Raw genomic sequence first — 25,585 nt, 5'->3', positions numbered from 1 at the left:
AAGCAAATAGGGACCATGGGATACATTCAGTCCTAGAAGATTAAAAGTTGCAAGAGCCAGAGACAGGCAGGCCGAGAGTTGGTGCCAGACAGATGGACTAAACGGGTAGAATCAGGTAGACAGACAAACACCACCAGACTCATGAAAACTCAGGCAGCAATAGTCATTTAGACACTCAGGCATAAAGAATCAGAGCCTAAGAGAGGCAGGCGTCCATAGTCACATACAGCCACGTGGGCAGACGGGGAAACATCGGAGACCATTAAAGTCTTTCCTGGATGGTACAGCCAGGATCAGGCCGACAGTCCACAGGAAACTGTCCCACAGAGCCAGATGGACACAGGCAGCGTATCGGGACATGGCACACAGTTAGGACCCCGTGGGACGTGACAGTCCCGGCCACCCAGTCCGCGCCCCCAGCCGCCCTGCCCCACTGCCTTCAGGAGTCAGTCCCGGCCCATCAAGTACCTGTAGGCCCCACCCCCAGGAGCCAACCCCGCCCCCTCACGTGCCTGGCCCCGCCCCCAGGAGCCAGTCCCGCGTTCTCAAGTGTCCAGCTCCACCCCCGGGAACCAACCCCGCCCTCTCACGTGCTCTCCTCCACCCCCGCCTCCTGGAGCCAGTGCCCACCCCTTCAAGTATCCTGCCCCGCCCCCAGGAGCCAGTCCCGCCCCCCCATGTGCCCGGCCCCGCCCCCGGAGCCAGTCCCGCCCCCTCAGGTGCCCAGCCCCACCTCTTCAAGTGCCCTGCCCCCGCCCCCAGGAGCCAGTCCCGCCCTCCCACGTGCCCGGCCCCGCCCCAGGAGCCAACTCCGCCCTCCCACGTGCCCGGCCCCGCCCCCGGAGCCAGTCCCGCCCCCTCAAGTGCCCCGCCCGCCCCCAGGAGCCAGTCCCGCCCCCTCAAGTGCCCAGCTCCGCCCCCAGGAGCTAGTCCCATCCCCACCTACGCGCCGAGCCTCGCCCCAGGGCCAGTCCCGGCTCGCCGGTCACCTTTGCTGCTGCCGTCAGGCCCGCGGAGCACGGTGCATTCGTCGATGACCCCAAAGGGCTGGAACAGCCGCAGCACGTCCTCTTCCGACTGCTGCTTGTTCAGCATCCCCACAAACAGCTTCCGGTCCCCTGTGGGCGGAGACACCCCCTCAGCCGAGTCCTGGCCTCCGGGAGTTTCTCGGTCCCTCCAACCGAACGGAGGCAGCAGCGCCCGGGGGGAGCACTGCCGGCCCCTGCTCTGCCTGTGAGCGGGAGGACACAGCCACGAGCTTCCCCGCGCCGGGTCTGTCCCCCCTCCCACGTGCGCTGCTCGGGCGCATCTTGGAGCCTTCGCTCACGCGGTGCGCCCCTCCTGGAGTGTCCTCCCTTCAATCCTCAGGGCCACCGCTCACTGCTCCCACCCTCGGGCAAAGATGCTCTCTCCCTCCTTGCCTTCAGAGCACCCACACACAGTGCTGGCGTGAGAACTGCCTGGCCTGGGCCCCTGTCTGTCTGTCTGTCTGCCATCTAGATTTCCCCGTCGCGGGTGAGCGCCGCTGGCTCCCGCGTCCTCAAAAGGAGCCGGGCAGGTGCCTGCCGAATGAGTGAGGGCATGTGTGTGCGCAGGACCGGGTGCCTGGAAGCCTGGAGCCCCCGTCTGGTGGGGTTGGGGTGGGTGCCTGGCTGCAGGCCTGGCTGGGCCAGCGTCTGTCTGCCGTATGAGGCACCAGAGTCCTGCTCCCTCCGGTAACTGCGCTGCCCCCCTGTAATCAGGAACATGGCAGCTCCGTCTCCCAGGGATGCCGAGCTGGGTTACTATGGAAACCTGTTCTCTGGCAGCTGTCACTCATGAGGGTGGGAGGGAAGGAGGGACAGACGCGGAGAGACTGAGAGTCAGGGAAAGAAACAGGTGAGAGAGAGAGAGACTGAGAGAGACAGTAAGAGACAAAGCGAGACACATAAAGAGGAGTACGGAGAGAACCAGAGAGACAGAAGGAGAGAAAAAGATAAGGAGAGAGAAAGAGGTATGGAGAGGGAGAGAGGGTGAAACAGAGAGAGGAAGAAGGAGGAGAAGAAGAAGAGAGAGGAAGGGGAGGAGGAGGAGGAGGGGAAGAATTACTAAAAGAGTGAGAGAGAAGCGGAGAGATGGAGATACACAGACCCCCTCTCCAACCCCTGCCCTACACTCGCAGCCAGCTTGGAGAGTGTGAAAACAGGCCCCAACCCAGATGGGCTGTCCCAGGCTCCTACACACACACAGGAGTCCTAACAGCCCTGCCCCGCACGCCACCCAGTCCACCTGAGATGGGGGCGGGGGGGGGGGCGGGGAGGAAACTCTCCAAGAATGACTAGCCCCGATGCCACTGGGGACAGCCGAGCACGCCCCCGTGGGCAGGTCCCCAACACGGTCCAGACCCGCAGCCGGAGAACCCGCTCGCCCAGCCTCGAAGGTCAAGCACACACGCTCGAACACGCACGCCCACGCAGAGACATGCGCACCGGCAGGCAGGCACCCCCACCACAGGAGCCGCAGAAACGCGCGTGCACATGTGCACGTGCTCACGCACATCTGTACACGGGCGTGCCAAGGCATGCGTGCTCACACGCACACGCACACGCACAGAAAAAGCGATTCCCCTCAGGGACCCCTTCAGGGATCCCATCCCCTCTGCGTCAGAAGACCCCCCGTTTTGCACCCTAGGGGAGGGGTGTATTTCAAGCTCTAGGGGCCAGCGGCGGGACCCAGCCAGACCCCCTACTCCTGACTCCTGGGCTTGGAAGGGAGGACAGAGCCCCCCTGCTCTCCTGCCCCTACCCTAGCTGGGGGACTCTGCCTCTCCCACCACCATTAGGCGTGTGAGCGGAGAGGTGACGGCTACATCCTTCTGATCAGAGATTCCCCTCCTTCCCCGGCTCCTCCGCCGACCCCCGGCCTGGTGGCCACGGACAGATGACAACTACCTCCGCGGCTTTCACTGTCCGCAGGCTTCACCTGGATCGGCCGCGCCATCTGTGGAGAGAGAGGGGAGGAGGAGGTCAAGGCTGGCAGTGCGGCGTGGCGGGTGGGGGGGGGGGGAGGCTACGTCCGAGCCCCGCCGGGCACCCTGCCCCCCTCCCCGGGCTCAGCACCCCACCAGCTTCCAGCAGCAAACCAGCCAAACTAAACGGACACACAGTCCCAGGTACAGGGCTTCACTCATGCTGCCTGGAAAACTCTTACTTTACCTTCAAAACCCAGTAACAATATTTCTTGCTGCAGGAAGCCTCCTTGCCTTCCCAAGTGCTGTATGCTCCTTGGAAAGATGCCCAACTCCTCTGGTCCTGTGTGTGATGTGACCTTACAGTTTCTGTCATCAAAGACTGGAGTCTATGTCCCCACCCTCTGCATCTGGACTTGGCCTTGTGACTTGCTCTGGCGAGTGGAGTGTGGTGGCGGGGAAGTGGGGGGGGAGTTCCAAGCCCCGGCCTCGGGAGACTTTGCAGCTTCCTCTTTTGGGACCCGCGCGCTGCCAGCTGGACAAGCCGAGGCAGGACAGGAGGACGGGAGACCTCAAGCACTGAGAGGCCCAATGACAGGCAGCCTGTGGGAGGAAGGCTGTCCTCTCCCGGCTCGCCCCGCAAGCCCTGACTGACTGCCACGGCACGAGTGACCCTGGAGAGACCAGCAGAAGAACCGCCCAGCTGAGCCCCGTCTGTGCTCGCCGACCCGTGGAATCATGACCAAATAAGACGGTTGAGTTGGTTTGTTACTGAGCACTAGCTGACTGCCACCAAGGCAACTCCTTTTAGCCAGCTCTCTGAGCCTTGGGTGGGAGGACTGTCGTACCTGAGTGGGCCAGCTTTCAGTGTGGACTCGGTGTTCTGGACCCTCCTGTCCTCCACCTCCAGCACCGAAAATGATGTTCGATGGAAGAAATCCTCCCGTAAGCCCCACCCCCAAACTTACCCAGCCATGGGGAGGAGCTAACCAACTCAAGGGATGTGGGAAGTGGGTGGCATTTGCTTCTCCACTGGTCTGAGAATGGGATCCTCCTCCAAGCCTGGTGCTTCTGGCGAACTCTTACTCATCCTTCAAAACCCCGCTCAGAAGCCCCACGCAGGCAACCCTTCCTCCCTCTGCTTCGGGGCAGCGAGTGCCTGTGTCTTGCGTTCTCGCGGCCGCAGGGAGAGCCAGAGAAGCTTGCCGAACTGAACGGACCAGGAGGAGGCGGCCAACACACAACAGCATAGAAGGCCACCAGGCCTGGGGTTGGAACACGTGCCCGTCCCAGACCCCCTCCAAGGTCAGACAGTCCTCAAGGCCATTCGGAGAAGGTGCTTGGGGGACGTCAGCCCTCTGGTCACTGTGCAGCTGCCCAGCGAGCTGCAGCTTTCCCCAGGTTTTACAGATGTCAAAACCGAGGCCGGGAGAGGTTGTCTGTCCAAGGTCACGGTGGGTGAGTGAAGGCACTAAGCCTCCCTAGACTTCGACTCTAAGGATCTTTCTACCCAGTCCCGTGAGTAGAGACCCCTCTCCAACTGTGAACCCCTAGATCTCCTTCCCCTTCTCTTAGACCCCGAACTGCCCCACACCCCCAGTCTGAGTCCCCTCCCTCACCCTGCACCCTCTTTCCCTGCGCCCCCTCCCCCTCTCCAGCTTCCTTACCCTCTCTGAGCCCCTCCCCATTCTGCGCGCATATGGGCGGCCTCAATTTGAACTCAGCCTTGGGAGCCCCAGAAGCAGAGAGGCCGTCCAGTGTCCCCAGTTCCTGCCACCCACCCAGCCCCATCCTCAGAGGGACCCTGACCACCTGGGAAAGGCTCTCCCTTCCCCCACCATGTCCACACACACACACACACACACACACACACACACACCCCGGGCCCTCTCCACCTGGGTACCACACCCAGCTAGCTGGAGGCGGGAGGAGAGATTCTGTTCAACCAGATGGGACCAGGTTCTGGGCTGCGGGCAGACTGAGGTTGTGAAGGGAGGTGGGGGGACAGGGGGCACCTGAGCTCCGGCCTCCTGTTCGCCCCCACCCCTCCCACCCCGCCTCCGCTGGCCCTCACCTCCCCCCGCCCTGCCGCCCAGCACCTTGGGCAGATGAGGATGGGGTTGCCATGGCAACGCTGATTCACCACACGGAAGCTGGCAATTGTTGTTGCCATGGAAACCGCCTCTTAGGGGCGAGCCCAGCTCCTGCCTTGCACAAAAGAGATATTTAAATATAATCTTCTGGAGATGGATGCGCTGAGGGAGGGAGCGAGGTGGGGGGGCCACGGGGAGGGAACCTGTGCCCATCCCCGCACCCTCCACCCCCGCCCCACTCTCGTGGCCTGGATACCTGCGCCCCATCTCCCCCCCCCCCCCCCCCCACCAGCCCGGTTGCGGAGCCTGGGACCTTCCGCCTCCTGGGAGGCCCCTTCCCCCTCCTGGGTCAGCTCGGCGCGGGGCAGCCGCGGGGGTCTGGGTCTGGTCCCGAGAAGCCAGGCGGGCAGTCAGTCCCCTCCTCCCCGGTCCCCCACTCGAAAGCCGAGGCTCCGAGGCCTGGCCGTCCGCACCCCGCGGCCCGCCTTACCCGCCGGCCTGGAGACGCGCGCCAGGCTGGCCTCGTGCCGCCGCCCGCCCGGCCCCGGGCGCACAGGCGCGCACACGCCGCACGCACGCACCGGCCCCGCGCCTCGCTCCCCGCGCCCGACGCCCGGCGGGCGCTGACGATCCGCCCGCCAGAGGCCGGGCCCTGCCGGCGTTGCCCGCGCGAGCCGGGAGGAGGCGTGCGGGGGGGAGGGGGGGTTGGGGGGGGAGCTGGGTCTCCCCACACCCCTCCTGTCGCCCCTGCCCGCCCATCTGGCTCTGCCCACCTCCTTCCGGCTCCCTCTCTCCATCTGTCCCACCGAGGTCTCTGCCTAGTGCCCTCCCTCCCTCCTCCACCTTCTCTGGCTCCCCATCGCCGCGTCCCTTCCCTCCCCCCTCCCGTCCCCCTTTCATTTATTCCACAACATTCCCCGCGTGCCCCATGCCGAGTCAGGCTGCAACCCCAGGGAGGACCCCAGTAATCTGGCCCAAGGGGAGACACAGGCAGAGGCAGGCACTCCCAGACCTGAGAGGTCAGGATTGAGCCAGAGCTAGGGATCAACGGCTCCTGGAGACCCCAGATCTCAGAGCAGTGAAGAGCCCAAGGCTACTGGGGCCGCACTGGAGATGGAATAGTGCAGTGGGTTTTGAAGTATGAGTAAGAGTTTTTGGGGGGGGGGACACAGTTTCTCATGCTGGAGGAATACCTACACCCCCGACTCATTCAATCTCCAAACAACTTTATGAGACGGAAACATTCGCGTTTTACAGATGGGCAAATCAGAAAGGGAGAGGAGAACGTCAGAAGCAGAGTCCGGGTCTCCTGATGGTTTCCTCAAGGTCCTCTTAGGATCCAGCCAACCCTTCAGCCAAGGGTCCTGTGGGCCGGGGCTCTGGGGGGGCGTCTGTGTCTCTGGGGGCGGGGGGGGGGCATACATCACGTAGCTGAGGTCCAGTCCTTGCTCTGCCCCCAGCTTTTGCTGGGTGACTTCAACGAAGTCATACGCCGTTGAGAAACCGGGGTCCCTGTGTCTGACCTGTGTGTGTTACAGATGGGGACACTGAGGCCACTGGGGGAGGGACTGCAGGAGGCGCCTCTGGTAGTCAGGCTGGGGCCCGGAAGACGGTCCTTTAGAAGACGTGGGGGCCCGGGAGAGGCCCCAACCGGGTTGTTTCTGGGTAGTATGGAGGAGAAGAAAGCAAGGTGGGGCCCAAGCCACCATTACAGCCTCCCCTTCTCCCGCGGGGGCCCCCGCCAGCTTCTGTCAAACACCCAGAGCAAGCCTCTCTCCTGCTCTAGGCGCTGCTGTGGCTCCCTACTGCCCCGGGAGTCGCATCCTGGCATTCCTCCTCTGCCTTCCTCCTCTGCCTTCCTCCCATGCCCCCGGGACATCACTGCATCTCACCCCCACACACACACACACACCCCATCCTCAGTGCGAACAGGCCCCTCCGAGGCCACCTCTCCCCGAAGGCCACCTCTCCAAGTGCCTCTGCTTCAATGCTTTGTCCAGGCATCACCTTGATTGTGGCACACGCCCCAACACACACACATTGTCCCTCTTGGGTGACTTCCTAGGGGCAGGGGCCGAGGGGCTGTGCGCCCCTTCCCCACCAGAGGCCCGGCCCGGGGTCCCCAAATGGCAAGTGAAATGAAATGAGACAAAACCTATGGCTTCCAGACTCCCCAGAAAGTGAAACCCAGTCCCTGTCCCCGTGGGCAAAGAGCAAGCTGGACCCGTGCTGGGCCCAGCACCCCGTGCGGGGAGTAAGTCAAGAGCTTGTGCCCAGCTGTGTATACGCTTCAGGGGGAGAAGCCGGGCTTGGGAAGACGAGACTGGCCCAGAGTCCTGCAGGCTTGACTTGCCTGCGACAGTTCGTTCATTCGTTCGTTCGTTCATTCATTCGTTCATCGTGGATGTGCCAGGCTCCTGTTGCCAGGCTCAGCAGCCGGCAGGTGTCACGCCCTGGGCCCTCAGTCCCATTCACACTTCTGCAATCCCATTCACAAATGAGGAAACTGAGGCCTGGGAAGGTCAAGCCACCCTGGGGCCCCTTGCGCCTTCTCAGGTTCGGCTTGGCTCTGAGCCAAGTCGTGGGATGTGGGAGGGGGTCTTGCGGGGGGGGGGTCACCTCAGAAACCCCTGTGTGCATAGAAGGGGTGTCAGGAGGGGTCCGTCGGGGGGATCCGCAGCCAGACGGACAAACCTATCCCTTTCCAGGGTGCACACAAGAACAGGGGGGCAGCCGGCAGAACTGGGGTGTCCTCCGCCCCTCGAGACCTTCACGAAGAAAGGACGGATGGTGTCGTCTCTGATGGCACGACCCCCGAGAGACCCAGCTGGACCCCCTGTCCCCACGGCCCCCCGTTCCAGGTCCAGGAACCCCATCCTGGGGTCGGACGGCCCAACGGAGAACATCAGCTCGATCTGTGGCATTTGCCCAGCGTGGACTCCCGGGTCCTGCGGTCCGTTCCGGGTCCTATTCTGGGCTTCTGTGATTAATTTAGGATCCTACTCCAGAATGCTGAGATTTGATTAAACCGCATCCCCCACGGACACCGCTGTCACACGCGACACGGGAACCCGTCTGCTGCAGAAGCGGCAGCGTGGTGTGGGGGGGGGGGGAGCACAGAGCCAGCGCAGGACCCGGCGCCCCCCCACCCTCCCCGTCACTCTTCCTGCAACCCGCGGACGAGGCGTCAGCTCTGGCTCTGAAAGGCTGCCGGTACCGCTGCCCTGGGGGGAGGAGGTTCACCCGCAAGTCAACCCCCTTCGTGGCTTGGCAGGGGGGGGTGTCGGCCACAGAGGCCGCAGGCCTAGGTCCTCGGGGGTCCGAACTCCCGAGTCGGCGCCCAAAGGAGACGCGGCACGTGTCCATCAGAGACAAAGCACGGCAGGATCTCTCTCGAAGGTAGAGATCTCTCCGGTCGGTAACGGCCCACCCACAGGACCGTGGCAAGTTGTGTGGGCCCGCTGTGGAATACTACACGGCCACGAAAAAGCACCAGCCACTGAGACACCTGGTGCCGACAGGGGACACTGGATCTCAGCAGCAGCACAGTCAGTGACAGAAAAAAAGGCAGGTGGTAAAGACTACATATGATATGATTCCAGTCGCTTTAGGTAAAAAGCGAAACGGGAAAAGGTTACCCGGTCTTCTAGAGATATATTTATCAGCACGAAGAACGTGAGGAAAAACAGGGGTTGGTTACCGTGAAAGTCAGGATGGTGACTCCTCCAACAGGAAGACAGGGGCTCAGGCGTGGGGACACGACAGGCATGGTTTCTGGGGACTGCTAGAGATCCTCCCTCCCCCCAACCACGAGCCCGTATCACAAAGAGACCCCCAGACTCCACAATCTAGACATATGATGACCCTGCATCATGTTGCTGGGTCTAGAACATTCCAGGTCTAGAATGCCCTGTCTAACGTGGTAGCTGATCCCTGGTCTAGAACATTCTACATCTGTGCTATCCAAAACAGTGGCTGACTCCTAATCTAGGGTATTCTAAGTCTGAACGCTCCCATACAGGAGGTGACCCCCAGTCTAGAACATTCTACATCTGCTGCCTAACACAGTAGTTATTCCCTGACCTAGAACATTCTAGGGGCACCTGGGCGGCTCAGTCGGCTGAGCGTCCAATCATGATCAGCTCGGGTCATGATCTCACAGTTTGTGGGTCCGAGCCCCGCGTCAGGCTCTGTGCTGACAGCTGGGAGCCTGGAGCCCGCTTCGGCTTCTGTGTCGACTTCTCTCTCTCTCCGCCCCTCCCTTGCTGTGCTCGCTCTTTCTCCCAAAAATAATAAATAAATAAATGTTTTTTAAAAAGAACATTCTAGACTTGGGCTGTCCAATGTGGTAGCCACTAGCCACGTGTAGTGGTTTAAGTTTAAAACATTTTTTAACGTTTATTGATTTTTGAGAGAGAGAAAGAGAGAGACAGAGCATGAGCGGGGGAGGGGAAGAGAGAGAGGGAGACACAGAATCCGAAGCAGGCTCCAGGCTCCAAGCCATCAGCACGGAGCCCGATGCGGGGCTCGAACTCACGGACCTTGAGATCACGACCTGAGCTGAAGTCGGACGCTTAACTGACTGAGCCACCCAGGCGCCCCCCAAGTTTATTTATTTTTAATTGGGGGGGGGGAGAGGGTCACAGAGGGAGAGAGAGAATCCCAAGCAGACTCCATGCTCAGTGGGGAGCCCAGTGCGGGGCTTGAACCCGCGAACTGTGAGATCATGACCTGAGCCCAAATCAAGAGTCAGACACTGAGCTGACTGAGCCACCCAGACGCCCCCTCGTGGAAACATTTAAATGTTAGATGTGGCTCGCGTTCTAGACCAAGGCGCACTGCTCTGGAACCTTCGCTGCTCCTTATTCTCCTGATCAGTGGATGCCAGGAGCATCTCCCAGTCATGACAATCACAAGTGTCCCCAGACGTCACTCAGGGTCCCGCGGGGGCAGAATCGCCCCCCGGGCTGAGACCCCTCCTCTGACCTAACGTAAACTCCTCCACGAGACAGAGGAGGCTCCGCTGTGTCTCCCGCGCTCAGCAGCTCGCCTGGCACATTCCTACCTCCCGGCTCGGCCCACGCCGTCCCCACGCCACCCCTGTCTCCATCTGCCACAATCTTCCCCACCTCTCGAGACACGGCGTGGCTCAGATGCCCTCTCCTCCGAGAAGCCGCCTTGTTTGCCGCACGAAGTCACCAGTGCGGGGCCCCGGCACCCCCCCACCTAGGGCCACCGCGATGCTGTCCCGGCCGCCACACATTCGCTGCTCATTTGGTGCTCGCCCGTCAGAGTGGGTTGAACGGGGACTTCCCTGAAATATGTCCAAGTCCTAACCCCCAGAACCTGTGAATCTGGGAAAGGTGTCCTTACAGATGCGATTAACTCACGGATCTCGAGATGAGGTTTAGGGTGAGCCCTAGACCCATCGACAGGTGTCCTTATAAGAGAAAGAAAGGCAGAGGGGGAGGGGAGACGTATCAACACAGAGGGCGGCCACGTGGCCACAGAGGCAGAGATGGGGGTGATGCGTCCACAAGCTGGACAGCCACCGGGAGCTGGAGAGACGTGGCGTCGCTTTCAGACTTCTGGCTCCCAGAAGCGTGACAGCATAAATTTCGGTCGCTTTCAGCTCCCCAGTGCATGGCGCTTTGTTACAGTGGCCCCGGGTCACTAACCCGCCCCCCCCCCCGCCCCGTTCACTCCGACCCGGAAAGCTTTGCTCCAAAAACATCCCGAACCTCCCATCTCTACCTCCGCTGTCCCTGCCCGAGCCGCTTGCCCGAACGACCACAGCTCCCTGCGGTCCCTCTGGCCCCTGATGCTCAGAGAAGGTCCCTGAGCTCCCTGTCGAAACAGAACCCCCATCCTGAGTCTGAAAATCGCTCTGAAAGTCGTTCCCCCCCGCCCCCGTCGCCTCTGGGCTCCGTGGTGTCCTCACCACCGGAAGTCCTTTCACTGGGTTGTTCGTTCAGGTGCTCAGTAAATGTCTGTTGAGTGAACCCATGGGTGTTGAGGACTCGAGGGGCCCCCACTCTAGGGAGAGACCCCCCCCCGCCTTCTTCTGGCTTCCCTCCCGGCTGCTGATGGAGCCCAGAGCCCAGCTTGGGCCCCCAACACAGAGGGCGCTGCTTCCCAGGCCCCCAGGGCCTCAGGCGGTGGAGAGGGAGGCTGGCTTTGGCTCTCAGTGATTCCATCAGTAAAATGGGAGCAGAAGAGAGCTAAGAAGGACTGAGCTGGGGGCATTGCTAGAAATCTTAGCAGATCTCCAGGTGGGTACGGATTTCTCGGGACAGATGGTGCAGAGCCCCCAGCCAGAACCTGGTGCCACGCGCCAAAAAACGGTCCACCGGACACGGAAGGGCTGGGCGCCCACACAGGGTCGGCCGTCAAGTCCCCATTGTGCCGTTTGCTGGCTGCTCGACCTTGGACAAATCCACTACAAAACCGGTTTCTTCCCCTAGGTGCCCAGTGCCCCCAGAGGTTCCTGCCAAGGGGAGCGTGACAGACAGCGTGTGGCTCCAAGACGAGGCGCGAGGTGGTACCCTCCTTGCGCCCTGGGGGAAGCCGGCCGCCATGCTGTGAGGCTGCTCAAGTTGTCCCCCTTGAGAGGAACTGAGGCCTCTTGTCCACGGCTGCCCCAGGGGCCAGCACGGAGGCGGATCCCTGAGTCACAGTCAGGAGAGACTCTGAGCCACGACCGTGCGGCAGACCCATTCCCTAATTCCGGCCCCCCGGCCACTGGGACCACTAATGCTGGCTGTTTGAAGCCACCAGGTTGTGGAATAATTGTTAGGCCACAGGAGATAACTAGTGGGGTCCACAGAAACTCCACTGTGCCCCCGGGGGCCAGCCTGCGCGGATGCACCTGCCCTCCAGTCCCCAGTTGGTTCGGGGAGGTGATGGCAGAAGGTCCAATGGAGGGAGAACTGTGAATTCTCTTCTCGGATGTCACCTCCTCCGTGAAGCCTTCCGTGACCCCCTTCTCTACAGTTTCCTCCCTCCACCCCACCCTGTTATACTCTTCCAATGCTGAAGATCAGAGAGGTTAAGTCACTGGCTCACTGCTGCTCAGCAAGGACTTTTTGCTGCCACATCTCCTCCACCCCTCTTGTCTTCACCCAAAAAGGGGCACTTTGCTCTTGACTATGAGGTTGAGGCCAGCCCCTGGGCCATTTCTGGTGCTTGTTCAGACCCAAGTCAACCCATGCCACGATGGCATGTTCCCGGCAGGTGCACCCAATCAGCCCTGTTGCACCCAAATTCCCAGCACATGTGTCTGCAGATGTCACCCAAGCAGCCCCCAGATGTCCCTGATGCTGAAGAGTCCACGAGAGTCCCAGAAGGAAGGGTGAACACCCCAGAGCCCATGGGATGCCAGGGGTCTCACTGTGCTTCCTTCGATTTCCAAGAACAGACGCTGCCTGGGGACCGGGCTCAGCTGGCTCAGGCCGACCACCCTGCCTGCACTGGGGACAGGGGCTTCCTGCCCACCCCCAAGAAGGCAGGGCTGACAAGGGAGGGCCAGCGGAGACGGAGCCTGGGCCAGCCTCCCCTGGGGGTGGAAAAGCTGCCCAAACACCCCCTTCGTCAAGGGGCCGTAGCTCTATTTGCTCGTAAGGATGAGGGATCAGAAAATCCCTTTCCTTTTCATATTGAGAAGCAGGCAGCGTCCAAGCTCCTCCTGGAGGCCCTTAAGGCCCTTAGGACTTGCCCCGTCCCCTCGCTGCCCTCCCCTCCTCCCCCTGGCTCCCTCGCTCACTCTCTCCAGCCACACAGGCCCCCTTGCTGTTCCTGCAACGTGCCAGGCACAATCCTGCCTCAAGGCTTCTGCACATGCTGTTCCCTTTCTCTGCTAATGCTTCCTCGTCCTTCAGGTCTCGGCACAATGACACTTGCACGCTGGGCCGGGCCTCTGGGCCGTGTGCAACCTGCACAACCACACACAACCACTCTGCTGTGAAGCAGGGAACATGACAGGCAGTAGGCACTCGAGAAATGCTCTCTCTGGTCATTTCTGCCCCTCTGCACCTTATCCCTCTTTCTGAGTCCAGAGGCACGTGGGCCTCACCGCTGACCCCAGGCAGGGCCTCAGCCTTCCCCAGGGTGAGAGCGTCCCCTCCATCCCCACACCCCAGACAGCACCCAGGACTCACCCCGGGCAAGGTCTTCTGTTCGTGCAGGGCAGTCTGAGCTTTGATGGCGGAGTCCCTGGCACAGTAGGTGAGAAAGGCACAGCCTGGAAGGGAGACAAATGGGGGCGTTAAGAGAAAAGGAGATCGCAGACCCAAGCTCACAGCAGCCTTAATCCCAACGGCCAAAAGGGGAAGGGAGCCAAGTGTCCACCAATGGATAAACGAACACAATGTGGTCCGTCCACACCCCGGAATATCATTCTGCTTTGAAAAGGAAGGACGTCCTGCCACCTGGCACCACGTGGATGGACCCCGAGGACAGTATGCGGTGACAGGAGCCGGACACAGGACACGTCCCGCGTGACCCCACGCGCAGGGGTCCCCAGAGGAGTCCCGCCCACAGGGACAGACAGTGGATGGTGGGAGCCAGGGCTGGGGAGTCCGTGCTTCATGGGGACAGAGCCTCAGTCTGGGGAGATGGAAAGTTCTGGAGACGGGTGGTGGGGGCGGCTGCACGACAGTGTGAGTGCGCCTGATGCCGCTGAGCTGTGCGCTTGGAAAGGGTGAGGAGGGTGAATTTAATTGTATTTAACCACATTTTTAAAAAAATGGAAAAGAAGGAAAAATTGAGGTAGATTTTATGTTCTTTTTTACTACAAGCCCAAAACAAACGGGACACGGGAGCCAACGGTATTGGGGGGGGGGGGGGGAGGACAATAGCCGTGGTCCAGCCGCCCCTCCCCCTCGGTGAGCTAGGGAAGGGGAGAGGAGAGTAGCTGCTAATTAAATCCGCGTCCGACGCCAGATGAACAGATAGGCAGAGCGCGGGGTGAGGGCCGGTGGGGCAGCGAGGCCGCGGCTGCCCGGGGAGGACGGTGCCCCAAGGGTGCAGAAGGTGCTCCAGGACTGGGAGGAGGAGCACAGCGGCTCTGCCACGCACCTGCTTCGTGGCCTTGGGCCCGGCGCCGCCCCTCTCCGGGCCTCAGTTTCCCCGCTCCGCTCCGAGAGGATGGTCCCAGAGCGTACAAGGATGTGTCGGGGCGGGGGCGGGGCTAGAGGGGGCGTGGTGCGGCGGAGCCAATCAGGAGAGGACAGGGGGCGGGCCAGCCCAGAAGTGGTCCAGAGCGAGGGTGTGATTGGTTGGACGCCGTCCTGGGCCGGGTGGGGGCTGGGGAGGGGTGCGAGGCGTGAGAACTGCAGAGACCAGAGACACAGAGAGAGACGGAGAGAGGCCCCCAGAGAAAGACCGATGAGATAGATCAATGGTGTTTTGAAAGAGGTCTGCCTGAGGCGGGGTGTGGGATGCAGGCAGGTGTCAGGTCCCCTGAGATGGACCCAGGGGGCCGGGCCTCAGCCCTGGACTCTGCCTCTAACCTCTGTGGACCTCGCCTTCACTGCGTGTGAAACGAGACCATCGTCGTCTGCTCTGGCGCCGTGGACCCTGTGCCCACCACCCCCAGCTCCCCCCCGGAGCCTCTCTGCCGCCTCCGACCCCTAGGGCCCCCTGTGCAGAGCCCCTGGGAACAGCCCCGTGGAGCCCAGTTGTGCTCCAGGCAGGAGCTAATTAAGGCCGCGTCCTTCCTTCTGGGATGTGGTCACCACGCTGCCATTCCCACCGGCTGGGCCGGTGGCTGGGGAGGGGTCTGCCTCAGGCCCGAGGGGTCCTCTGGTGCCCTGGGGAGCAGGGCTTTCTAGCGTATAAAAACCATTTGCGGTGAGCACGTAAAATGTTGCAGCCCCCGGTTTGGCGTTCCTCAGAAAAGTTAAACAGAATTATCGTAGGACCCCAGCAACTGCACGTCTGCGTCTCTACCCAAAAGAATTGAAAGCAGGGACTCGACAGATATTTCAAACAGACATTACGCATATTCACAGCAGCATTATTCACAACGGCCAAAAGGCGGCACCACCCAAGTGTCCATCAACAGATGAACGGAAAACACAATGGGGTCCATCCATACGCTGGAATATTATTCTGCCTTAAAAAGCGAGGAATTCTGACCCCCGCTGCAACGTGGATGAACCTTGAAGGATGTTATTACGCTCAGCGTAATAGGCCAGACACAGAAGGACAAGGACTGTCTGGTCCCAGTCACAGGGGGTCCCTACAGGAGTCCCGCCCCCAGAGACAGAGAGTAGACGGTGGGAGCCAGGGGTGGGGCAGGGGGCGGGGAGCCCGTGCTTCAGGGAGCCAGTTTCCATTTGGGGAAATGAGAAATTCCAGAGACGGATGTTGGGGATGGTTACACAACAGCGTGAGCATGCCTGATGCCCCTGAGCTGTGCACTTAGACACGGTTAAGACGGCGAATTTAATCTTATGTGTATTTTACCCACAATAAAAAAAATTGTAATGGAGATATATTAAAAACAACCCTCCTCCCGTGGGGCGCCTGGGTGGCTCAGTCGGTTGAGCTCCTGACTTCGATTCAGGTCATGATCTCACAGCTCGTGAGTTCGAGCCCCACGTCGGGCTCTGTGCTGACAGCTCGGAGCCTGGAGCCTGTTTCGGCTTCTGTGTCTACCTCTCTCTCTGCCCCTCCCCCACTTGTGCTCTCTCTCTCTCTCTCTCTCTCTCTCTCTCTCTCAAAAACAAACATTAAAAAAATATATATATATATGCCAAAAAAGTGCAGAACTTAGATTATAAATCACGTAATATATAATAATTTTATAATTATAAAATCACGTAACCATTTTCCAGGTTGAGGAATAGAACACAGACGCTCCCAGAAGCCCGGGTGCTCCCATCCCATGACAATCTCCCCCAGAAGTCACTGCTACCTAGCTCTTGTGATAATCACGTCACTGTTCTTCATTATGGTTCCCTGCCGCGGGGGGGGGGGGGGGTCACTAATCAGTGTAGCTGAGCGCTTCCTGCCTTTGAACTTATATAAATGGAATCATAGCATATGTACACTTTGTATCTAGCTTCTGCCACTCAACGACAGGTGGTTGCGTGTATCAGGGGGTTAATTCCTTTTCCTGGCTTGTAGTGTTTTGCCCTGTGAATATACAGCAAGGCTATCCATTCTCTTGTGGATGGGCGTCGGGGCTGTCCGCTGTTAAAGGCTATCATGAATAAATGTGCTGTGGAGCGTTCTTGCACAGGTACTCTGATGCGCAAAGGCATATCCGGAAATGGAATTGCTGGTAACAAGGTAGGCTTATGTTTGGCTTTAATCGATTCTTTCAAATAGTTTGCCAAAGTGGGTTGTACCAGAGCATTCTCCAACCAGCGGGTCTGACAGTATTTATGCTTCGTTTTCCCCAACCCTTGGTTTTGCCAGCCTTTTAGATGTTAGTCATTATGGTGGGTGTATCATTGTATTTCATTGAGATTGGAACATACATTGCTATAGTTATTAAAAAAGTTGGGCACCTTGTGGCTTTGTAGGAGTTCTTTATGTGGTGTGTAAATAAAGAATACTTTGTATTCTTTTATGGTTACATCTGATGCACACACATCTTCTCCCAGCCCATGGCTGGTCTTTCTACTCCTTTTTTGGTGTTTCTATTTTCTGAATTTAATCCCCCAAGGTCTTCCAGGAAAGGAGAGGCGCTAAAACAACTAGCCTAGGGCCTGAGAGAAATTAGGCACAGCCAGAAAGAAATTGGACTGCAGGGAGATGTAAAATAGAGGCAAAACCCTTCCTCCTTGGGTCCTCTCTTGCCCGTGGGGCCTCATTTGCAGAACATGGAGTGTGCTGGTCCTGGGAGGGGAGGGTGGGACCCCCGAGCAACCTTCAAGGCCATGAGCCTGTGGGTCTGGAAGGTTTGCAGCCAGAGGGACGCAAACCAGATTGCGTGCCGCTGTCCTCGGTGCTGAAACGCTTCCCTGTTCTTTTGACCCGCTCTCTTCCTGGCCTCTTTCTCTGTTCTGGTTGGTGAAAATGTGTGATGTTTACCCCTTTCTGGCTAAATACAGCCTTGATTTCCAGTTCTTATTAGGGCTGAATTGTATTCCCCTCCCCAAAACTCATATGTTGCTGTCCTAACTCCCCAGGACCTCAGAATAAGACCCATTTTGGAAATTGAGTCATTGCCGATGAAATTAGTTAACCTGGACCAGATTCTCCTTTAGTCTCAGAAGGAACCAACTCAACCAACACCTTGATCGCAGACTTCTGGCCTCCGGGGAGGTGAGCAAACACGTTTCTGTTTTTGAAGCCCCCTGGTTTGTGCTAGGTTGTTTCTGCAGCGCTCGCAAACTAATACAATCCCCAGTCAGCACAGACTTGGTAGTGATGTTAATAAAGCTCACTGACTTCTAATCCGAAGAAGCTTGTACTCCATAGCGACTACTTAGTCCTTACAACAAACCCACAAAGTAGCTGCTAGTATTGCCCTATTCTGCAGATGAGGGGCCAGGGCACAGAGTGGGGGTGTGACTTGCCCAAGGTCACACAGATGGGGAATGGAATATCCAGGCCCCATGGGCTGTGCTAACCACTGGGGTGCACTGCCTTGAGCTCGCATCTTTTCTAGAATTTTCCCCAAGGCCTAGGGGAGGGTCACAGGCACCTGACCTGCCTCTCCGTGAAAGGAACTTTAAGATAGTGCCAGGATCCAATGCTGGATCAAATGCCATGAGCCCCATTTCAACTGTTACATCCTGGTCCCAGAGGGACCTTCTGACAGAAGTCACAGCCCATGCAAAGCCTACGCTGGATGAACCTCTCATCTCAATTCCTGCCCTGGCCACCCCTCCCCCCCCCACCGGCCTCATCAATGACAAGGGGGCCGGGTCTTGTGTCCAGCAGCTCTCTCCCACGCTGGCCAAGCCCTGCGTTCTTCCCAGAATGCTTGGCTCTTGACCATCCCTTCACACCCACATGCATTTTCAAAGCCTGGGCCAGGGTTGATCTGGGGGGTGGGGGGGATGGGGTCAAGGCCTGCAGATCTCTCTAGACCCAAGGGCAGAGCAGAGGCCAAATCGAGAGAATCACCGTATATATGAAAGTTTCCTAATAACTAGATCTTTCTCATCACGGCTCCTTTGGCAAAGGAGGGAGTTCCCCATCTCTGGAGGTAAGCACCAGTAGCTCCCCAGACAGGAAACCTCCTTGCCAGAGACTACTGAGAATCCCTGCTCATGCTGAGATCCCCTGCTCTCTGCTCTCAGTTCTGAGCCTTTGGGGATCTCATGGCTCAAACCTGTAATAATGATAACAGTCGATGTCCCCCGAGCACCAGGAATCTTGCAGGGGCTCCCCACCCATCGCAACCCTTTGAATCCTCAGACTAGCCCAAGAGAATGGCATGATTGTATTCATTATTATCCCCGTTTCACAGATAGGGAAACTGAGACAGCACCTAGTGAGGAATGCGCCTGAGGTTAGTCACATCGCATCGGGGCCAGAGGCGGGATTTGAACCCCGGAGGACTAACTCCAGTCTGTGCCTCCTCTGCCAATATTCTCCCTCTTATAAAGATAACAGTAGTAGTCATAACAGCTGATTCACAGAGCACTTCGACAGGGTGGCCATTATCCTGGGAACTTGGCTCCAGGACCCCTCCTCTCTGCAGGAGCCCTACCAGGTGGGTATTATGCAGAGGATGCAGGAAGCAGCAGGTAAGGGTTGAGCTGGAATTTGAACCCGGGAGGGGGGGGGGGCTGGAATATGACATCATGGGCCTCCCTGCCATCCACTGTGCTTGGAGGCTTTGATCCCCAGGGTGTGGAACCACAGGGGCACCCAATCCTGCCATCGTCCCTGAAAGTCGAAGCCTTTCACATTTTAAGACAAAGGTGGCCTTAAGAGCATCTACGAAAAGACAGTCGTCCTCCACCTACAATCTAGTGTAGACACCGACTGTTTGTATCCAGATAGACTGAATCAGTAGGGGGCTACTTAAAGACACAGGCCGCCCAAACGTGGGGCCCTGGGGTAACTCCACAGAGCCTTCAAGAATAGTGCCCAACTTACAGACGAAAAGTCGGAGGGTCACGGTGGCCCAGGTCACCCACAGGTAGCGACAGAGCTAGGACTTGAGCCCATACCCGCATGACCCCCTTGCACAGGGCTCTTTCCCCAGCCCACAAGGACACTCCTCTCTCCGGCCTTGGAAATGCCGTCTCTGAGGAAGGGAGCAAAGGTGGCTGTATGGTCCCTCCATTGCAACCCGTCTCTGCTCCTTCTGTGCTCTGGGGACAATGCCCTGACTAATGGGTGACGCTGACAGCTCCCAGGCTGGGAAGAGGCACATCGACACACCCCCATGTGTGGTCAGCATAGAGGGAGGACTAGAGCACAGGACAGAAGTCAAGGGGGGGCAGAGCTGAGGGCAACATGGGGCAGGGCAACGACTGAGCCCGGGCCAGGCGGGGCAGAGAGGAAAGACGGATGGGACACTCCAGGCAGGGCTCGGACGCCCTGGCCGTCCCTGGGAGGGTGTCGTGGATTGTCTTGTCCCCCGGAAAAGTCACATGTGCATTCCACACCCTGTGCGGGGGACCCAGCTTGGAAAAAGGGACCGTGCAGATGTAATTAAGGATCTGGAGATGAGGTAATGAGGTGGGTCCCAGATCCACCTGGAGGTCTGGGGGCATCAGGGGAAGGACCCCCCCCCCCAGGACTGACTAAAAATCCCCCAAAAGGCCCAGCAAGGAAGTGCCACCAGCACACAGAGCCAAGTCCTGGGTCAGACCCCCCCCCCACCCCTTAGCTGGAATCCTCACTCCCGCTGGCAATTATTTTTATCCCGTGTTGCAGATGCGTGAACCCAGGCTCAGAGAGGCTTAGTGCTTTCCTGAGGTCACACAGCAAATCAGAAACAAGCCCTTCAGCTGAACCCAGACTCAGGGTTTGCAGCTGGGGGGCAGGGGGAGGTGGGAAAGAGCTTTTGAGTTTCAGAAAATCCCAGAGTGCAGGAAAGAGGCCTTAAGGGGCCTAAAGAAAAATTTGTTTGAAAATGAAATAGAACAACAGAAATTGTTGTTGTTTTTTTCCTTCTTACTGTTCACGGTCGTCATTTACGTGGGTCAATCTGGGATTTCTGTCACTTGCGCGGAGCTGGCCAGGTCTGGGGACCGGCCATGGCCACGCGCCTGGCTGCACCCCGTCCCCCTCCCCTGCACCCCACGCTCGGCATGTCCCCTCTCCCACCCCTGCCCCGCACGCGGCGGCTCTACCGCTCTTCCCGAGCCTGTGCCGGGCGCTCACCGCCTATCCTGTCCGGAGTCATTCTCCCCACGGGACAGGGAGCTCCCTGCGGGTGGGAACCAAGCGTGCAGGCCACAGACGTGTCCCCAGAGCCCAGCACTGCGCCCAGCGCGCTGTGTGCACAGCAAGCACTTGGGGGCAGCTCACGGCCTCCAGGCTGGTCCAGTGCCCATCCACGCCCTCCTGGAGCTGCGGTCCCCTCCGACCCCGGGTCCCCCCTCGCTGCCGCCACCGTCTTCGCACCCCCCCCCCCAACAAATCAGCCCTGCCCCGGGGGCCACAAGAGGGCGCCCGTGAGCATTCCTCTGCCCCCAGCCTTCAGGGGCTCCCACCTCCCTGGGGGTAAAAGCCTCAGTCCTCTCCGTGGCCCCCAAGCAGGACCTGCCCTCCCCTACTCCTCTCTCCCCCTCGTTCACTCTTTCCCAGCCACACATGCCTCCTCTGTTCCTCCAACACTCCAGGCCCAGTCCTGCCCCAGGACCTTTGCATGGGCTGCTCCAGAATGCGCCCTGCCAGATCTCTGCACGGTTCACTCCCTTCCTTCAAGTCTTGGCTCAGATGTCACCTCCTTAGTGAAGGCTCCTTAAGCACCCTGTTTAAAGTGACGGCCCTCAACCATCCGCTCACCCTGCTCTGTTTTTCCAGGGCCCTTACATGCCGCATACAGGTTTCCCTCGCCATCCAAAAGCACAGCGTTCCTGTGAAACTTTCCGTAACCCCAAATGGCATAAAGCAAAGAAGCAATTACCACTGGTTTATGTGGAAAACTTTTGAAGATTCCCAGACCCCCGAATTGGCCTCTCTTAGGCTCTTCTGATAGGTTAGGACACATCTTGCTAATGGAGGCACAGAATTAAACGAGGCAAGGCCCAGACGCTTGCAGACACAGTTGAGAGCTCTGGCTGCAGGCATGCCCGAGTGTGGTCCCGGGGAAGGCGCCCCGTGGGGCTGCCCTCGCTGCTGGGGGCTCGCACTGCCTCCGTAAGCCTTCCCCGAGTGCAAAGCCAGCGCTGGGTGCTGTTTTAGCGTTTTGCCTTTTTTCACAAAAGCAAAAATCTCCTTCAGATTTCTTTCGGTTACCAAAAAAGGTACTCATGTAGGCCTTTCATGAGAGCAGAGGGACTAGCATAATACAGACTTTCCAGGAGCAGAGGTTACCTGTATTATATTTATTTCTGTCTCCCCGCCTCCCCCAGCCCACTGAAATGTCCTGTCCACAAGGACAGTCAGTTTTTCATGTTTTTTTTTTTCCCCCAGGGTTCCCAGGACCTAAATAGTGCCAGGTACACAGTAGGCGCTCAATGAATACTTGTGGACTGAATGGATGTGTTTTCAAACTGACCTGCTCACATGGAGACAATCTCTCTGAGGGCAGCGACATTCGATCCCTTTTAATCCTTCCCCTTTCCTCCCCCACGCCCAGCACGGGGCCGATTCAATATTTCCTGAACACCTATTATGTGCCAGCTGTACCGTGGAAACAGATGCAGGAAAGACCCCCTTGTTCGTCTCTGATCGCCAACAAGGACCGCACCACAACAGGGCGAATCCCTTTGCTCCCAAGCCCCCTGCATGCCAGGCGGCCCACCTTCTTGGCCTTTAACCTTGGCTCTGGGATCTAGCGGCTAAAGAGGGGCTCAAACCCTGCCCGATGCCCCCCTCTGCTGTGTGATCTTGGGTCACTTAACCTCTCTGAGCCTCCACTGCGGATTACGGAAGACATCTCCTTGTGCTGTGGGGCCACCCTTCAGCCACCACCTGCCCCCCCCCACACCTTCTCTCCTCCCCCCATCCTCTTAGCCCCAGACTGTCCCCACTTTGCTAAGAACAGTGGGGCGGACAGCCTCTCCCGTATTCATCGCCCCTCCCCTCACTTACAAACCCACTGGCTCCTGTGCACAGGGCATGACTTCATGCGCATGGCTCACACCCCTGGACCCCTCACCCCAGCGCGTCATCTCTGGGGTGACCTTCTGCCTCCCTGGCCGGGCTCCTTAGCCTCCACTGCTGAAACCTCCTCTGCCCCAGACTTACACATCGGGGCTTCTCAGGCCTCGTCTGGACACACCCTCAGTCTCCTGCCTCCAGCCGTCTTGACTCCTCCCACAGACTCTCACCATTGCTGCACCACGGATACATCCAGAAACCACCCACCCATCCACCTGTCCATCCGCCTGTCCACCCATTCACCTGTCCATCTGTCTATCCCTCCACCTCTCCATCCCGTCATCTGTTTTCCATTCATTTATCCACCCGCCTGTCCAGCCACCTATCCACACATCAATTCACCCACCCACCTGCTGTGTCCCAGGCACTGTTCTAGGCCCTGGGGACACAGAGGTGGACACAAAAGGCAAAAAGCTTCCACCCTCATGCTGTATTCACTCTAAGGGGGGGGGGGAAGGGAAAAACAAATAGCATAAACACAAAACCTATGAGGAGTCTTCATTTTCACAGGAAAAAAAGGAAAGCAGGGAAGAGGGGCTTGGAGTGCTGGAGGGTGGCTGTGATTATAAGTCATTTCTGCAGGGAGGCGGCACTGAGAAGGTGAAGGTTGAAAGGCAGGAGGAAGGAGGCATGTGAGTATCTGGGGGAAGAGGAACATCCACCAAGTAGGTGACATCTGAGCCAAGACCTGAAGGAAGTGAGAGAGTGAACTCTGCAGAGATTTGCGGGAACAGCATTCCAGGTAGCAGAGACAGCTGATGCAAAGGTCCTGGGGAAGGACCGACCTGAGGAGCAGCCAGGAGGCCCGTGTGGCTGCAGCAGACTGAGCGAGGGGGCGAGAGGGAGGAGGGGCGGCCAGGGCGGGGATGGGGCTGTGTCCCCAAATTGCGGTAGAATGTACATAACGTAAAATGTGCCACCTCAACCGTCTCTCGGTGCGCTGGCAGCAGGCACGCTCACGCTGTCGTGCAGCTGCCCCCACCACCCGTCTCCAGAACTTTCCATGTCCCCAGACCGAGACTCTGTCCCCATGAAGCACGGACTCCCCGCCCCCTGCCCCACCCCTGGCTCCCACCGCCTGCTCTCTGTCTCTGTGGACGGGACGCCTCTAGGAGTGGGGTCACGCGGGACGCGTCCTTCTGTGTCCGGCCCCTGTCACCGCGCACAGTGACCTCCAGGTCCGTCCACGCGGCGGCAGGCGGGAGGACGTCCTCCCTCCCTGAGGCTGGGTCACATTCCGGCGTGCGGATGGACCACACCGTGTGTACTGACTTATCCACCAGGGGACACTCGGGGCGTTCCCACCTTGGTGCTGCTGTGAACACGGGCGTGCAAACAGCTCTCGGAGACTTTCAATTCTTCGGATCTGTCCTCGGAAGTGGAACGGTCGGGTCACACGGCAACTCCGCGTGAAGGTTCCTGAGGAACCGCCAGACGTCTCCCTCAGCGCTGCCCCTTCCCCCTCCCCACCCCCGGCCATGGCCACGCTCGGCTCGCTTGAGGGCTCGGACTCCTGCGCGTCCTGGTCCTGCCGATACTCGATACTCATCTTCTGTTTTGTTTTACAACAGCCACCCCCCCCCCCCGATGCACCGAGAGGCACCTCACTGAGCTTCCTGCGTGTGGTTCCTGCACCCTCAGCCCCAGGACGCCCTCTCTGCACCCCCCCCCCCCGCCACCCATCACCTCCGTGCGTCTGTCCGTCCAGGCCAGCGCAGACATCCTGTCCACCGCTCAGAGCACTGGACTCCCTAGGGACACGTGCCCGGTTTCGATCCTGAATGTAGCAGGACTCGGGAAATAGTGGAGAGAGGGGGCAAGTAGGTGGGTGAAGAAATGAGCCCCAGCCCCAGCCATCCGCCTCGGGTGGCTCTAGGTGATGCCAGGTCCCTTCTGGCACGCGACGAATTTGCCGTGTGTCCCGGGGGGAGGTCTTCCCCCCTCTCTGAGCCTCTGTCTCTCACTGTGCATGGGGTTGCTCTAGGGTCCCCAGCCACGGCGGAGGGGGGGGGGCATCATCTGCAGAGGGTCAGGGACAAGGAGTCTCTCCCCTAGCGCTGGCCACACCTCCAGGCAGTTTGCTGTCCTCAGGAGGCCCTCAGAGGGAGCGGGTGCAGCCATGATGGAAGGAAGCTCCATCCCACACTCTTGGAGGCTCTGAGCCTTCGCTTCCCCATCGAGAAAACGGAGAACCCAGAGTCCATGTTCTGCAGATTCTGAGCTCCGTATGGGATGCTGTCCTTCCCCTGCCCACTGCCTTCCAGGGCTCTCACCCCACTCGGAGTAAAACCCACGACCCTCTCCAAGACGCATGAGACCCTGAGCGACCTACCCTGTGTCCTCCCTGCCCTCCCTCCTTCCTCTCTCCCCTTGCCCTCTGTGCTCCAGCCACACAGGCCTCCTCACTGTTCCTCTCACAGGTCAAACTCATTCCGACCTCAGGGCCTTTGCATGTGCTGTTTCCTCTCCTGGAATGCCTTTCCCCTGGCTTCAGAATCACAGCTTTCTCATCTGTCATTCAGGTCACCTGCTCAGAGAGGCCATCTTTGGCCACCCAAGCTGTCACCTTCCAACACACATCTTACTTTTATTTTCTTCACGGCAACTCCAATCTAAATCTTACTTGTTTGTTACCCAATTTATTATCAGTTCCCCTCTCCCCTGGAAGGGTTTGTGTCCCTAGACCCCAGGTCAGCGCCTGGCACATAACAGAGATATGGAAAACGATTGCTATCTGACTACCTGACCATGTACTGAGGACACCTGCAACATGAAGGACATCACTCAGAGTACGTGCATTAATCACATTATGTAAGTGAACTCCAATTTCTGCAACTACGCTGGAAGACAGCTTTCAATATTCCTTCTCTTCTACAAAGGAGAAGCCAAGACTCAGAAAAGATGAGGTGGCTTGTTCAAGATCACAGAGAAGCAAAAAAAAAATAAAAAATAAAAAAAAAAAGCACAACCAGGAACAGAAACCAAGCCTGTGAGACCACAGACCTGATGGGTCATTCCCTTTCATCACGTGTGGAGGAAGGTGGCAAATGCTGGGAACGTAGCCATCCACCCATCCATCCCTCCGTCTTTCATCCATCCATCTGTCCATCTGTCCATCCCTCCATCCACCCATCCATCCATCCCTTCCTCTCTCCATCCCTCCCTCCATCCCTCCATCCATCTATCCATCCATCCATGCATCCCTCCATCCACCCCTCCATCCATCCCTCCCTCCCTCCCTCCCTCCATCCATCCACTCATCCATCCATCCATCCATCCATCCCTCCCTCCATCCCTC

The 25,585-nt window shown here is 58.8% G+C and overlaps 1 protein-coding gene across 6 annotated transcripts in view; it reads right to left on the bottom strand.

The window, feature by feature from the left end:
- The window catches only part of CELF5 (CUGBP Elav-like family member 5), a 48,102-nt gene that overhangs the window by 14,615 nt on the left and 7,902 nt on the right, over positions 1–25,585 (bottom strand). For 2 of the 6 annotated variants that reach the window (XM_042977726.1, XM_042977727.1), the window contains exons 1-3: positions 3,195–4,562; positions 2,928–2,979; positions 990–1,118 (exon numbers count right to left, since the gene is read on the bottom strand). In XM_042977726.1, the coding sequence (XP_042833660.1) occupies positions 990–1,118; positions 2,928–2,979; positions 3,195–3,323 (310 nt within the window). In that variant the 5' untranslated portion in view covers positions 3,324–4,562. Of the gene's footprint in view, positions 1–989; positions 1,119–2,927; positions 2,980–3,194; positions 4,563–13,196; positions 13,280–25,585 lie in introns of those variants that run through there. The other 4 variants (XM_042977724.1, XM_042977729.1, XM_042977725.1 and 1 more) reach the window with 4 other exon arrangements.

This window comes from Panthera tigris, chromosome A2, assembly GCF_018350195.1.
Source record: "Panthera tigris isolate Pti1 chromosome A2, P.tigris_Pti1_mat1.1, whole genome shotgun sequence".
NCBI lineage: Eukaryota > Metazoa > Chordata > Mammalia > Carnivora > Felidae > Panthera > Panthera tigris.
Note: the sequence above shows the minus strand (reverse complement) of the source record. Positions and strands in the feature narration are given on the sequence as shown.